This window comes from Delphinapterus leucas, chromosome 2 (genome assembly GCF_059928025.1).
Source record: "Delphinapterus leucas isolate spDelLeu-1000000601 "Yukka" chromosome 2, BTC_Dleu_Yukka2, whole genome shotgun sequence".
NCBI lineage: Eukaryota > Metazoa > Chordata > Mammalia > Artiodactyla > Monodontidae > Delphinapterus > Delphinapterus leucas.
Window position 1 is genome coordinate 62,716,434 of NC_143130.1, and position 15,197 is coordinate 62,731,630.

Consider the following 15,197-nt stretch of genomic DNA (forward strand, 5'->3'; position numbering starts at 1 on the left):
CTTGGAGTCTTGGTACCCACAGGGCTGCAGGGAGTGGAGGTGAAAGGTGCCCAATCTATGCGGCTGCCTCAAGGGGACCCCCTACCTGAAGACAAATCCAGTGGGGGTTTCTGATAAGAGGGGGCATGCAGTAAGCCCTTAGGTGGGGCATTTTGGAGCTACAGCTCAGGTCAGGTTAAGAGGCCTGGGGGACCCCCAGGTCAGGGTGTGCAGTAGTGGGCTCAGGGGAGGGTGGCACAACAGCAACCCTTGTAAAGCATCTTCTTTGCACCAGCTCAGAGGTGCTTTATACATATACATTCATTTAATCCTCATAACCATTCTGTTTGTGCTATTATCCCCATTTTACAGAAGGGGAAACTGAGGCACAGAGAGGCTAGGTAACTTGCCCAAGGTCATACAAAGAGTCAGTGGCAGAGCCTGGATTGAACTCAGGCCGTCTGGCTCCAGGGTCTGCTTCTAACGCACCTGGGAGTCCAGAGCAGGAAGCCCCTACCCAGGTTCCTAGCCTGGGATTCCAAGTCACCTCCCTCCTCTGCCAGGAGGGGGAGCTCACTCCTCTGAGAGGCCCCTGCCCCTGAGAGCTGATGGGCTGGGGCGAGGCACTTACCGTCAGTCCCGCTCTAAGCAGCAGACAAGACTGGGCCCCGAGTGGGCTCCGACATGTTTGCTCAGATCTCAACTCCGTTGGTAGCTCTGGGAAACAGCCCCCTGGCAGGACTGCCAGATAAAATATAGAATGCCCCGTTAAATTTCAGATAGACAACAAATATTTTTAAAATTTAAGTGTGTTCCAAATATTACATGGGGCATGTTGACATTCAAAAACTATTTGTTGTTTATCTGAAATTTGAACTTAACTGGGTGGCCTGTATTTTTATTTGCTCCATCTGGCAACCCTACCCTTGGGCATAACCCCCTCACACCTCCTATGCCCAGCCAGCCCCTTCCCTTTCCTTTCTCCTTGGTGCCCTCTCTGGAGTGGGCAGTGTCTGCATGTCTGCTTCAGACTGGACACCTGGTGCCTCCTAACTCCTCCTGCTGGGTTTTCTCAGGCACCCCAAGCTTAGTGCACCCTAAAATAACTCCCCATTTTCCCTCCTTGGCCCCTCTCAGAGGTGTCACCACCATCCACCCAGCCACCTAGCCAGGGACCAGGGAGCCCCTCAGTTTCTCACTGTCCTCACCTGTACCTCCTATTCATCCTGTCCGAAGACCCCTACATCTCTCCCCTCCATCACCTCTGCCCTGCTTGTCCCCTTCTTCCCCCACAGCCCCCTCCAAAATGTCCTCAGGCCACCTGCCAGTTCTGAAGCCCACCCTCTCCTGCTTCGAGGCAGGGCCCTGAAGATGTGCAGAAGCCAAGAGCATTCTGTCACAGTGGGAGGTTTGATTTCTGAGCGGATGGTCACAGTCTGGCTAGAGGGTCCCTGGGATCTAGGTCAGTGTGTGTGAGTAAGCCAGGGCCCTCCCACCAAAATAAAAGTCCCCTGGCCCAGCCAGGACTTCAGGTTCCCCTGCACTGTCCTCCTGCTGACCCTGGTCTTTCTGTTTTGCAGCTCCCTGAGGGCCTCCTTTGACTCTCTGAAGCAGCGTAAGTCCCACCTGCTCCCCACTCCAGGCTGCAGGGTGACAGGACCTTCTGGGAACGCCAGATCCCCCACCGTTGGGGATGGATGGATGCTGGCCGGGAGTCGAGGCTGGTGGAGGACTTGGGGGTGACAGAGATGAGCTGTGGGGTTGGGGTGGGCTGGCCCAGACAGGGGCAAATATGTGAGTGGCTGGGGCCCACCAGGTCTGACACCGGGGACCACTGTCCTTACTCCACCCCCAGAAATGGAGAACGTGGGCAGCGCCCACATCCAGCTGGCCCTGGCCCTGCGTGAGGAGTTGCGGAGCCTGGAGGAGTTTCGTGAGAGGCAAAAGGAGCAGAGGAGGAAGGTAAGGGGGCGCGGGGATGGGCCTCGAGTGGGCGGTGGCTGTTGTCGCTGTGGAGGCAGTAGGGGACGGGCTCTCCCGATGGGCAGCACCCCAGGCTTGCGGGTGATGGCGATTTGAAGGAGGAGAGGGGGCTGTGGACAGACGCCTGGTACTGGGACCAGGGCCCAGCTCTTGGGCCTGAAAGCCCCACTGGGGGTCTTCCCCCTGCGCTGTCTCAGGCCAGGAAGAGGGAAAGACCTTGGTCTTTTTGATCATCCTACTACAACAGGCTGTAGAGGGTCCATGACAGCTTGGGGGTATCCAAAGGAGGCAACCTAAGTTGGGGAGTCACCAGAAACTGGTCCTGAGCCCAAGGATCAGGGCTGTTTACCTGGGAGAAAGGAAGACTTGGGAGTCAGTCACTGCAGCCACTCTGCAGGGCTGCCTGAGGCTGAGGGGAACAGACAGAGCTTGTGGGGAGTGGGGGCTGCCGAGCCTACCTCAGCATCCAAAGGTACTGTTCACCCATCTGTAGGGTGTGGCTGTCCCTAGATGGAGGGATTGCATGGAGAGGAAGTGAGGTCCCCATCATGGGAGGTATACAAACAGAGGCTGGAGGCTACTTGTCAGGGAAGCTGCAGAGGTTGGATGGGAGGTGGGCTTGGTGACCCCTGTGTCCCAGGGCCCCCTCCCAAGCCTGAGACTCTCTGACTGGCTGAGCACGTGGCCCTCTGGGAAGGCAGGTACGGACACATGATCAGCCTCTCAGGGCCTTAGTGATGAGCGTGGTGCCTTGGACAGGGTGGGAGGGGCCAGGGCACAGGAGCACTTCTTGCTTGGAGAGGAAGCATTATTGTAAACTGTCCAAAGAACTGAAAATGGAAAATTCCACACAACTGAGCTGTGAAGGGACAGAAGGCAACAGTTCATGGCTGGGGCCAGGCTGGGACTGGGTGTCCCGGCCAAGCCACTTACCCTCTCTGTGCCTGTTTCCCTCTTGTGGGATGGGACACTTACATCCACCTGCCAAGCTTTGGGGGACCCAGCCCAGAACTAGGCCCCTTGCAGCCTTCACAGGCAGGGTGCTGGCTCCGATTAGTAGCTCTGGCCACAGAAATTTAGTGTGGCTGTACTCCCTGTCTGCCCATCTGGCCAGCTGGGGCCTCAGGCTTTCACGATTCTAAATTTGGGTTCCTGAGCAGACGATGGGTCCTTCAAGCCAGCCCCAGAAGTTGGCCCAGCCTTAAGGAGCTGCAGCAGGCGACCCCTCTGAGTTGGGACTTGCTTGCAGAGCATCTACTGTGACAGCGAGGCCCCAGGATGGCCGTTTTGAGCTTTCCTGTGGTCAGTGGGGCTGTGATGTCTGAAAAAGCTGTTCTGGACAGAGGGACAGTTCCAGAGTGTGATCAGGGCTCCCACAAGCGAAGGACAGCCGTGATGTAGTGTGCGGGGAAGGCTGCCTGGGTGTGTGTGCACACGTGTGCATGTATGGACATGGGTGTGCACCCAGGAGAACGAGAGGACACCTCTACACACCTGTGAGCATGGGCATGTGTTTCAGTGTGTGTGTGTGTGTGTGTGTGTGACCAGGTGGCTTCTCGAGGTCTCCCCGCTGGCACCGGCCCCACTGAGACCCCAGGCACGAACCGGCTCCAGCCCCAACACGAGAGGTGTTTCATTTCCCATTATCCTTAGAGTCAATCTCTGTCCAGGCCGAGTTCCATCCTCTCCGTCTGTACAAGGAGCCTGGGAGGCGAGGTGGAGGTGCAGGGGCCCCGTGTGCACCAGCGGGTGACCATGACCAAGTCTGGGGTGTGTACACAGGGCCCATGGCTGTGTGTGGCGGACATGGGAGAGTGTACGTATGTGTACTTGTGAGCGGTGTCTGAGGTTGCTCTGTGAAGGCCTTGTGTATATGCAAGGGGGAGTGTGGGGGCCTGTTAACGTTTACTTATGTGTGTGCGTGTGTGCCAGCGTGTGTACACGGGGTATGATGGGTTTGAGTGGGTACAGAGGCTTGTGAGTGAAGGACAGCATGCGTGTGTGTGCACATGTGCACGTAGGTAGGCTGGGTATTCCCGGGCTAGAGACCAAGTCCTGGCTGGGGTCTGCAGGGAGAGGAAACACCATGTGTATCCATGCCCCGGGCTCCTCTAGCTTTCTGTTCTGAGCAGTAGTTGTGAAAGAGCAGGCTGAGGGAGAGGGAGGGCATCTTGTCACCACCCCCTTCAGAGCCAGGAAGGAATGCTGGGCCTCATCCCAAGGACACCCCGTCCTCTGGGCCTAAGGGAGTGTCCTGAGGCCACGGCCCCAAGCTCAGAGCCTCGTGTCCCCTGCAGTATGAGGCCATCATGGACCGTGTCCAGAAGAGCAAGCTGTTGCTCCACAAGAAGGCCATGGAGGTGAGTGCAAGGGTCTTAGGCCTGGAGGGGTGGCAGGGGTCAGGGTGTGGATCCCAGGAGCCCTGGACTGGGCACCTGGGACAGGGCTTGCCTCAGGCCTCCATCCAGCAACAGGCACAGTGGCCTGTTGGGTTCTTGGTGTTGCACTTGCTCCCAGGGTGCCATGCAGATTGGCCCACGGCCTGACCTTGGGGGGCTCCTGACTGATGGGCAAGCAGCCAGTCCCGGACAGCGGTCTACAGGGGTCATCCAGGCTGTCAGCTGGGGACTCCAGGGGCGGAGGGAGAAGGGACCCCTGAGGTGCGTCTCCTAGTTCACTGAGTAAGGAGAAAAATAGCTCCACCACGTGTGCAGAGGCTGGCATCGTGATGATGCATGGCGTTTTAAGGCCCCTGCTGGCGGTTTGATGTGACCACACCTGTGAAGAGGCCGGGGCTGTGGGCAGGGCTACATTGTCCCCACTGGGAAGGGGCCTGGGAACAAGACTCCCTTCTCCATCTCCATTCTGGATCCCCAAATCCTTGTCCCTGGTGAGGAGGCCCCCAACCCATCCACAGCCCCCAACAGGGAGAAGGGAGGTTGGGCTCAGGAGCCTCACTTGGGGCCCCCAAGTCACGCCCCTCCACACACACCCCCCAGTCCAAGAAGACATATGAGCAGAAGTGCCGAGATGCAGACGACGCCGAGCAGGCCTTCGAGCGCATTAGCACCAATGGTCAACAGAAGCAGGTGGAGAAGGTGCGTGGAGCCCCTGAGGCCATGTGGTGTCACAGGGCTGGGGCAGGGTGGGGAGGGAGGGAAGGGGTGCCACAGACACTCCAAGGCAAGGTCTGCATCTGGGATATCCTGGCTGCTCACCTCGCTCTGAACCTTCATCCCTCTGTCTGTGAAATGGGTTTCCTAGAATCTCAGGGTCTAGATAGACAGTCAGCTCGATCCCCTTTGCCATCTCCAGGCTGCACCCAAGGACCCATTCCTCAGAGCAGGCCCACTGCAGCCCAGGCCCAGAGCTCACAGGGCAATGAGAGCAGATGCTAACCCTCACACAACCCTTTGGAGAAGGGCTCAGTAGGCCCATGTCACAGAGAGGAAACAGGCCCAGAGATGGTAAGTGACTTGTTCAAGGTCTGAGGGCCAGGCAGAAACAGAGAAAGGACCCAAACCCAGGTTGTCCAGAACCCAAGCTCCTGACTGCTCTGGCCTCTTGGCCAGGGTGGGAGTGTCAGAGATGCCAGGGCTCAAGAACACATTTTGCCCATTGCACAGACAGGAAAGCTGAGGCCCAGACAGGGCAGGGGCCTGCAGGTGAGTTGGTGGCAGCAAGTCAGGGACAGAGCCCCAGCCTCAGCCAGTGGGTTCAGCAGTGGGCGTGGGGCCCCAGGGCCCGGCCCCTGGTCTACATTTCTCCCTCTAGGTCTCAACATCTAGTTTTCACATGTACCTGCATGAAGTGCAGGTTTCTGTTTTATTCCTTTTTTACTGGAACCAGGCTGTGGGCCCTTGTAGGGTGAGGCTGGAGTTAATGATAGAACTTGCCCACAGTTGGCTCCTGAGTGTCCCCCTGTGTGGCCAGAGAGGGGGTGACAGAGTCCCTTCAGGGCTGCCCAGGGAAACTCGGAGCCCAAGGGCTGGGCTGGGGGGTTCCCGGGGGCGGGGCTTCAATGCTGCTTTCCCTCTGTCTCTTCAGAGCCAGAACAAAGCCAAGCAGTGCAAGGACTCAGCCATGGAGGCAGGTACGTGGCTAGCCCGCCTCCTCAGCTTAGGGGGTAGGGTGGCTTGGACATCCCTTCCCCCACAGCACACTTCCTTCACCCTGGGGACACAGTCACGCTCACCACTCTCATTTCCATACTTATGCAAGTAAAACGAAACCATTCGTTTTCTCACATTTGCCAAGACTGTTCTTGGTGCTTTGCATGTTTTAACTAACACTCAAAACAATCCTGCAAGGTGGTCATTATTACTATCCCCTTTTTTTTAACAGACAAGGAAACTGTGGCACAGAGAGGTTAATTAACTTGCCCAAGGTCACACAGCCAATAAGTGGTAGTAACTGTATTTGAACGCAAGCCATCTGGCTCCAGGGCCCAGGACTTTCACAGCCACAATCAAGGGAGACAGGCCCACTCATCGCACACACCTCTCTCTCTCTTACATACACTGAAACCCATCAGAGCCTTCTCTGGGCTTCTGTCTCCTCTATCCTTCTCCTGATGCCAGAAGACCCCAACACCCCTATCTCTGCTGACACAACTCCTAGGACAGAGAGCTTACCGTTGCTCCCTTTCCCTGGGAAGGCTCTCCCTCCTGCTAGCACTGCCTTTCCCAGGACCCAGCTGCTCCCTTGGCTGGGGCCACAGAGGTCATGGTCCAAGCTTGCTGGCTTCCCAGCCCGATAGCTCCCAATGCTCCCCTTCACCCCTCCTCCAGGGCTGCCCTCTCTGAGCCTGTTTCCCATCTGGAAAGTGAGACGGTGGGACCTGGGGATGGTGAGAGGCCCAGATTCTGACTTTGGGTGCATGAGGCTCTGCTCCAGCCCCAGGCAGCTGGACCACAGGGGGAGCTGAGAGTCACCCTAAGGGCAGTACCACAGTGGGTGGCCCTTACGAGCGTTCAGATGTAGCACCAGCAGCCAGGGCAGGTATCTCTAAGGAGGGGGAGGGCACTCTGGGCAGGGGCACTGCAGGAGCAAAGGGGTGGCCTGTGGGGGGTGTCTAGGCCGCTGGCCTCCCCAAGGACTGCCTGTGCTTCCAGAGCGCGTGTATAGGCAGAACATCGAGCAGCTGGAGAAGGTGCGGGGCGAGTGGGAGCAGGAGCACCGGGCCACCTGTGAGGTGAGACACTCCCGGCGTGGAGGCTGCTCCCGAGCTACGAAATGGGAGGGACGCCCATCCCCGCTCCCACCGCTTCACGGGGGGAAAAGAGGCAGTGCTGCGGGAAAGGCATCATTCCTTCCTTCATTCACTCATCCACTCACTCCACAGGCCCTGTGCTGAGTCCCTGCCCCTGGGGAGCTCACCGCCTGGCTTTGTGCTCTGGGTCCCCTTCTGCAGGCAGGCATCCTTCGCCCCTTTTGGCTGAAGCCGAAACTGAGGCTCAGACAAAACCCATAGCTTCCCTGGGCTCTGCTGATGAGCAGGGCCTGGGACACAGGCCTCAGGATCCAGGGTCCAGGGCTCCTCTTAAGACGCTCCCCAGGGTTACACTCCCCCACGCCTGGAGGAAGGACGGGGCAGGAAGCCCACAGGCAGTTCAACTTCCCTCCCCAGAAGCCTCAGGAGCTGGCACAGAGGTGGGGGTGGGGATGCCCAGGAAGAGTCTTTCCTTTCGGCTTGGCTTCAGCAGAAGGGGTCTGGCTGGTCAGTCCCAGCTGAGCTGAGTGGGGCCTGGCCTGGCCCAGCCCTGCAGCAGCCCCCGCCCCGCCCCTGCTTCTCCCCCAGGCCTTTCAGCTGCAAGAGTTTGACCGGCTGACCATCCTCCGCAATGCTCTGTGGGTGCACTGCAACCAGCTCTCCATGCAGTGCGTCAAGGATGATGAGGTAGGGGCTGAGGGCAGGGAGGGGTAGGGAGTGGGAGGGGGGCGTGAGGAGAGGGCAGCCTCCTAGCAATGGCGCACCCAGGTCCACCTGAGCCTGTCAGCAAATACCTAGTCCTCTGTGGTCCGAGCCCTGGCCTCAGGGGTCTCCGACCTCAGTGCTGAGCCACTGCCCCAGGCCCCCGAGTACAGGGAGCTCAGTACCACAAAGGGCCACAGCCTCTCTGCCTGCAGACTGGGCTTTGTGGTTACCCTGGCATCTGCCCTCTCTGCTCACCCCTGCTCCAAGGCCTTGGCTCTGCTATCAGAGCCACAGAGCACATGCTCCCTCTGCTGGGATGGGGAAGGGAGGTGGACACAGCACCTCAGAGGTTTGCAGAGAGGCTGGGGGACCCTCGGTTGCCCTGCTCCAGGCCTGGCGCTTGCAGGAGCCAAGGTCCAGTCCCTCTTCTGTCTCTAGACATCTCCAGGGTCTCCTGGTTCCCCCTTACTGAGCTCTACATGCCCGGTGGGCTGGGTGGGTCCTCCTCAGCAGAGAGGGGCCACCACCTCCCTTGCCAGGGGCCTTGCAGTCCTAGAGCCATAAGTTCCCTCTCTCATGGCAGCCCTGACTCCCTGATGCCCGCTGTTGTTACTTGCCTAACCCCTTCTGCCTATGGGGTGAGGAGTTTTGGGGGTTTTCTCCCCAAATGACTTGAGCCCACCTGGTGACCTACTTATAGCGGAGGAAGGAGTGTGGGCTCTGAATCCTCTCATACCGGATCCAAAGCCCAGCACACTGAATTCCTGCTTTGTGACCTTGGGCAAGTCACTCTCCTCTGAATTTCCTCATCTGTAAAATGAGGAAGCAGTGTCTACCTCAGAGAACAGGAGTGGGGTAAATCCCTTGCAAAGGAACTTGTGCACAGTAGGTGTTCCGGAAACAGGCGAAGCTGTCAGCCAGGGCTCTAACCCCTCAGGCAGGCCTGGGGCAGTTACACCTCAAGGCCCCTGGTCAGAGTTCAGACCTGAAGTGGGGGCAGGCTTGACAATGTGGGCATGGAGGTGAGGCCTGGCCCCTCAGCCTCTGCTTTTTCCTGCCCCCAGCTCTACGAAGAGGTGCGAGTGACGCTAGAAGGCTGCAGTGTGGATGCCGACATAGACAGCTTCATCCAGGCCAAGAGCACGGGCACTGAGCCCCCAGGTGAGGCCCACGTACGGGCAGCACAGCCTCTGGGTCCAGGCCCGCCTTCCCTAGGCCTGGCCCAGGTTCTCTGAGCCTCAACTGCCAGGACAGAACTGGGGTGGCTCACAGCTCCTTTCTGGGTGGAGAAGCCTTGGCCAGGCCCGGGGAAGGGGTCAGGGACAGTGCAGTCCCCTGGTTGGGTCCTTAGCCTGCCGCCTCATCCAAGATAGAGGATGAGCAGAGCTTAAGAACACTGACACTGGATGGGGAGATGAGGATAGGGACAGAGGCAGGAAGCCTCTCCAGAGCACCTGCTCCAGCCTGCTTGGTACCACTAAATCTTGAGTCTAGACTATTCGGTCTTGGTGGTACCCACAGTGAGATATCTCTAGGAAGGGAGCAGGCCCTGTCCTCAAGCACCTAGGTGGCCAGGGCAAGGATGGTAAGGTGGGGCCCCAGTCTGGGTCTCCGGATGGGGAGAGGATGGGGTGCCGAGTGGCACAGGTCCTGCCTGCCCTGCCCTTGCCACCCTCGGCCTCATGCGCTTGCTGCCTGCAGCTCCGGTGCCCTACCAGAACTACTATGATCGGGAGGTTGCCCCGTTGTCCAGCAGCCCTGGTGTTCAGCCGTCCTGTGGCATGATAAAGAGGTGAGCCGCCTGCTGGGTGCCAGCCGGACGGGATACAGAGGGTGGGGCCGGGGTGGGGAACGGGGGCTGCCAGGGAGGGAGGCCAGCCTCTCCTCCTGCAACTGGCTCTTCCACATGTATTTATTGGGCATCTATTATGTGCCTGGTGCCAGGGTTTAGGTGCTGGGCACTCTTCGGGGACAAGACAGGTTCAATCTAATCTCATGACACCCTCAGCCCGAGGGGACCTAAGCATTAAAGAATCACAGCTCCCTTATTCACTAGCGACTATGCTCAGAGCTCCAGGGAGACCCCAGGCTGGCTGACCCCTTGGGCTCTGCTGCTAGCCTGGTTGGAGCCTTGGACAGTCAGGCTGCAGTGGCAACCGTCTCCCACTGGCACGGGATCAGGGCATAGGAGAAGGCCCTACAGCCAGTACTCTTGGAGAATTCTCCAGGTTTTTCCAGGGCCCCTTCCCTGGCCTGGCTGTGGTAGGTGCCAGGGTCCTGGTGTCAGGCCCCAGCGTGTCACTTGCACAAGTCACACACCTCCTCTAGGCCCGGGGCCTATGCGTGTTGGGGTCAGACTCAGACCTAAGGACCCTCTTGGTTCAGGCCTTGGGTGACGACGGTGACAGCCCACTGGGAGCGCCATGGCCTGCTCAGGGAGCCCCCCTACCCAGGAGCCAGTTCCCTGAGCTCCCCATCTGTACACATCTAGGAGCATCCATGGGCTTCACATGGTGCCTGCGCCCCACCCCCACCCCCAGGCCTCCGTGACCTCCTCCCTCCCTCCAACCCACTGCAGAGAAGGCCCTGCCTTTGAGAGGTGGGTGGGGTGGAGGTGACAGGCTCCCAGTCCTCTGAGGACAGCTCATTTCTGAGGCCTCTGGAGCCGCCCTGCAGGAAGGCTCCTGGGAGGCAGAGGCTTGTGGGCACCATGGCATGCTCCTCTGGGAACCCTGAGAAAGTAAGAACCCCAGGAGGAGGGCATTCCTACCCTCGCTATCATTCCAAAATCTTAGGGGACTCAGACCTCCCTGCACTCCCAGTGAGGACCCAGATCCCAACACACGTGGTCACTTAAACAGCGGGACAGAAGAGCTCACCTGGGGCAGTATCAAGAAAGGACAGAAAGGGGTCTGATGAGCATGAAAGGTAAAGAGAGAAAGAGGTCGCACAGGCAGAGGCCTGGCTGTTGCAGTGGACAGGCAGGGACCACCGTGTGGGGACCAGAAGCCAGGCAGGGCTGGGGACGGGCAGGGGCCACTGGCTAGGAAGTGAGTGGACAGAGGAACGGAGTCAAAAGCGCAGACAGCCCTGGCACACACAGCCTCGACGAGCTGCTCCTCCAGCCCCAGCCCTGCTGGGTTAACCCTATCTGGCAGGGGCAGGAGTGCCACAGGCACTAAGTCTGCAGGGCCCAAGTTAGCATCAGGCCTTCCCACGTGTGCCAAGTCCACGCATGCCTGTCCATGTGTTTCCATCCTGGGCCCTCAGCTCCACAAACCCTGCAAGGGGGCGGGGGTCCCGGATTCTCCCACCCTGGGAAAGGTCTCTGTGTCCCACCTGGCACTACAGAACAGCCTCCTATGGGCCCAGCCCCTTACTGGGCACTCAAGACCCCTGGGGGTCTGGCCTGGTCCCTATTTCAGTCTTATCTCCTGTACACCCCAAACTGGTCCACTCCACTTCCCAAATTCCTCTGTCTGTACAATCTGCACCTTTGCACTCCTCTCCCATTCACCAGCAATGCCTTGCACTCCAGTCTCTACCTGATAAAGTTGAGTCTTTGCAGACTTGGCTTGACCCCACCAGGCCAGGAAGCCTTTCCTGAGCGGGGGAAGTAGCATCAGCCTCTACTCGTTTAGCCCTTAGCACTGTCTGCTTCGGGGCACCCACATCTGGTTCCTTACTAGGTACCCCAGTGTCTGCCTCTGCCTCTTGATTCTTGCCTTTTTTTTCTCTCTTTTATTCAACAAACTTCCATGACTCCAGCTCAGTCCAGGTCTGAGCCAGGCACGAGGTAAGGGGTGAACTAGCCCAGGACTGCCTCCTGGACCTCACTTTGTGTGGTCGGGGAGCGGCTGGGCTGCCCAGGCTGGTGAAGGTCCTAGCGAGGTGTGAGTGGGCCAAGCTCTAGGGGGCAGCTCCTTTGCCCACAGGGGAGGCTGGAGCAGGGGCCTGGTGGGTGTAGGGCCTGGGCCCTGGAGCACAGAGGTCTTAGAGCCCCCAGTTAGGCCCTGCAGGGAGCAGGTACTGAGAAGATGTCTACAGGGTGAGGGACTGGGAGAGTGCGGCTGGGCAAGAGCCACTGGACCACTCTTTAGGGAGCCCTCGTGGTGAGGGGCAGCCCATAAATCACATCTGTGCCTGGAGGCTAGGGGCAACCCCAGCCCTGGAGCCCTGTGGGCTCCCTGCCTCATCTACTCCCCCCATCCCACCCCGACTCACCTGCTTTCCTCCCTGTCCCCAGGTTCTCTGGGCTGCTGCATGGAAGTCCCAAAACAACATCGTCAGCAGCTTCTGCGGGTAATTGGGGGTGACAACTGTCAACCTGGGGTGAAGGGGAGGATGCCTACTTGGCACAGATGGGCCTTCCAACAGCTGGGAGGTTAGGGGTTGGGAAGAGGCTGGGCCAAGTCTGGGGAAGCTCCACATCAGGGGGGCCTCCAGGGACCACTGTTCTTTGTAAGGGGCGGGTGCCAGGCCTCACCCTGCTCTCAGCCTCCACAGAGACCCTGACTCCCACCTCTGATCGGAATGAGGGTGTCTATGCCGCCATCGCCGTGCAGGAGGTGCCAGGACCCCACACCCTGCCAGCCCAGGATTACAGGGCGCTCTATGACTACACAGCCCAGGTGAGGCCCCGCCCTCCCCTCCTTGGGAGGGCACCAGCATGCCCAAGGGTGTGCTCGCACGTAGGCACATGCACTGAGTGGGCTGGGGTGGGTGCCCTTAGAACAGCACCTGGCCCTTGGGCGGGGCCCAGTGTGGACGTGCTGAGTGAAAGATAAACGGCACGAGGGCCTTGGTCACAAGCACACGCGGTGTACAGGCAGGTGTGCGCGTGTGCAGCAGCTGGCAGAGCTGCAGCTATCTGAGGAAGCGGTCTGAGGATCAGGCTCTGCACCCACGGGTGAGGGCCTTGTTCTCCGTGACCACGGGCACCCAGAACAAGCCATGGTCGGAACGAGGCCCTCAGCTGTGCCGGGGTTGATTTTCTGAAGCCCACAAGGGGAGGATGAGTAAAGGAGCCACAGGGCAGCTGTGCCCAGATCCCCAAAGAGTCTAATCTGCTCCCAGTTTGAGGTGAGGGAGTACAGAGCTGGACTCCAGATCCACTGGGACTGAGGCCAAGCATCTCCTCGGGGCTCGGCGGGCTGCACTGACTCCCGAAGCCTGGTCCCTGGACAGGGAGACAGCCCAGGAGAATGACGGTGTGCCTGTGTGACAAGGGCTAGCAGAGGTGCGGGCGTGGCAAACACACCTGACTTGCTAGGTTGCAGCGTCTGAAGCAGGGAGGGGAAGAAGGGATTGGCAGGGAGGTGAAGCAGGGGAAGAAGCCCCAGGTTGTGTGGGAGGCCCACAATGACAAACCAGAGGGGACAAGAGGCTGAGCCCCACGAGGCACCCCACACCCTATGTCTCCAGGGCTGCCTTAGCCCAGAGTGGCCTTGTCTTGCAGCCCCAGGAGGCCGGCATGTCTCAGCTGACAGCCCATCTGGGAGACAGGCTGGCATTTACCGCCTGGGGTTGGGGGAACGCCTGACCAGAGGCCCTCCCAGCAGGCCCCCTTCAGCCTGATGCGTTTTCATTCTCTTGCCCAGAATTCCGATGAGCTGAACATCTCTGCGGGGGACATCCTGGAGGTCATCCAGGAAGGGGAGGATGGCTGGTGGACAGTGCAACGGAATGGGCAGCGTGGCTTTGTCCCTGGCTCCTACCTGGAGAAGCTTTAAGGAAGGGGCAGTAGCCCCCGCCTGGACCTGTCCTGTCCACGGGGCCAGCAGTGCCCCCACCGCTGCCCTGGCCTCGCAGGGGCCTCAAGACAGAGCCTACCCTCAGGAAAGGTACCGGCTGCTCCCGAGCAGTCCTTCCCACAGGGAATAAAGGAGCGCTCTTTTTCCTCCTTGCACCCGTGTCCAAGTGCTCAATTCGGAGGAGGCAAAGGAGGGGAGAAGCCCAGGAGAGCAGAGCTCCCCACCTGCAGTGTTGTCACTGAGGCCCCAGCTCAGGTCTGTCCCTGGTCTGCTGGGGATGGGGAGGTACCCTAGCCCTGGGTCCCGGGGAACTGCCAGGCAGACACGTTCACAGCGGGCAATGGGAGAAGGCCGCAGCGGTCAGGGAGGATGGGGTAGGGGCAAGGAGACGTTCGGGACAGCTGGGATGGGGAGACCAGGCTTCCTGGGGCAGAGGGACTAGACCAGGGCAGCAGCAGACAGAACACAGGGAAGGCAAGAGCAGCAGGACAGGGCAGGTGTGTGAGCACAGGGAGGAGGGACACCTGGAACGTTCTGGGGATGAGCCAAGCTTAGTTCCAGGCAGGAAACAGGTGACAGGTCTGCCGAGGCGGAGGGGCTGTGGCATTGTTGCTTAGGCAGGCCTGGAGTCTATGCGGGCTGACCTGGGCACAGAGGTGGCCAAGCTTTTCTTCCACTCTTGGTGCTCTCCAGCCTTTGTCTTTTTGGCCCCAGAAATGTAACTTCTACTGCTGCCCAAGGCCTGCCACGGCCCTGCTCCAGCCATGCCAAGGGCCTGGGGAGTGACTGCGGGGGGGAGAGCCAGTGGGAACCAGCCGCTCCGCAGTCCTAGGCCTCCCCAGTGCTCGCCTGTGGGAGCCCCAACACTCTGCCAGCACAGCAGGCCAGCAGCCCGCCCCGACTCAGGGCCAGACATGCGGGGGGGCCTCCTCCACCAGGCACACCTTGAGTGAGCCTGTTACTATCCCCGTAGACCACCTTCCCTGGGACTTCATCACTTCGCTTGCTCGTTCATTAACCTTTGTGGCCCACCCCCTGTGAGCTCAAGAGGAGGAATGCCTCAGACACTGGCTTTACTCAAGGGGCCCTTGACCTGGTGGAGGGGAACAGATAGACCAGAAAGCTGGCGGCAGTACAGGAAACGTCCTGATGTGCCAAGCAGTCCTGAGGCTTCTGGGAACAAGTGACCAAGATAAGCCAAGGAAAAGGGGAAGTTGTTCCAGGAAAGGAAAGAGGGGGTTCCTTTCTGCTCCTGCCTGCCTGTGATGGCAGGGACAGAGAAGGGAGTGAGGGGCATCACTGAATTCTCCAGGATTTAGAACTAGAAGAGACTCTGGGGGAATCTAATCTGACGTCCTGCACGACTGGGCACCAGGCACTCCTGTCAGCTTCAACATCTCTGTGACTGGGAGCTCATGGCACCCACGGAAGCCTGCCGTGGACCTGTGGCTTCCCACGGGTCCTGGCTCTGCCTGGCCAGCCGTCCACCTGGCAGCCGTACGGAGGAACATTCCACGTGCTCAGGCAAACATCAGATGCCACAGTAGCAAAAATGAGGCCTTTGA

The 15,197-nt window shown here is 59.4% G+C and overlaps 1 protein-coding gene across 3 annotated transcripts in view; it reads left to right on the forward strand.

The window, feature by feature from the left end:
• Positions 1-13,785, forward strand: part of PSTPIP1 (proline-serine-threonine phosphatase interacting protein 1) — a 41,085-nt gene extending 27,300 nt beyond the window's left edge. For all 3 annotated transcript variants that reach the window (XM_022580122.2, XM_022580123.3, XM_089906969.1), the window contains 12 exons: positions 1,560-1,594; positions 1,835-1,941; positions 4,260-4,322; positions 4,962-5,060; positions 6,010-6,055; positions 7,077-7,156; positions 7,763-7,861; positions 8,944-9,040; positions 9,581-9,671; positions 12,126-12,181; positions 12,377-12,510; positions 13,480-13,785. In XM_022580122.2, coding sequence (XP_022435830.1) covers positions 1,560-1,594; positions 1,835-1,941; positions 4,260-4,322; positions 4,962-5,060; positions 6,010-6,055; positions 7,077-7,156; positions 7,763-7,861; positions 8,944-9,040; positions 9,581-9,671; positions 12,126-12,181; positions 12,377-12,510; positions 13,480-13,611 — 1,039 coding nt within the window. In that variant the 3' untranslated portion in view covers positions 13,612-13,785. The remainder of the gene's footprint in view (positions 1-1,559; positions 1,595-1,834; positions 1,942-4,259; positions 4,323-4,961; positions 5,061-6,009; positions 6,056-7,076; positions 7,157-7,762; positions 7,862-8,943; positions 9,041-9,580; positions 9,672-12,125; positions 12,182-12,376; positions 12,511-13,479) is intronic.
• Positions 13,786-15,197: the final 1,412 nt, after the last annotated feature.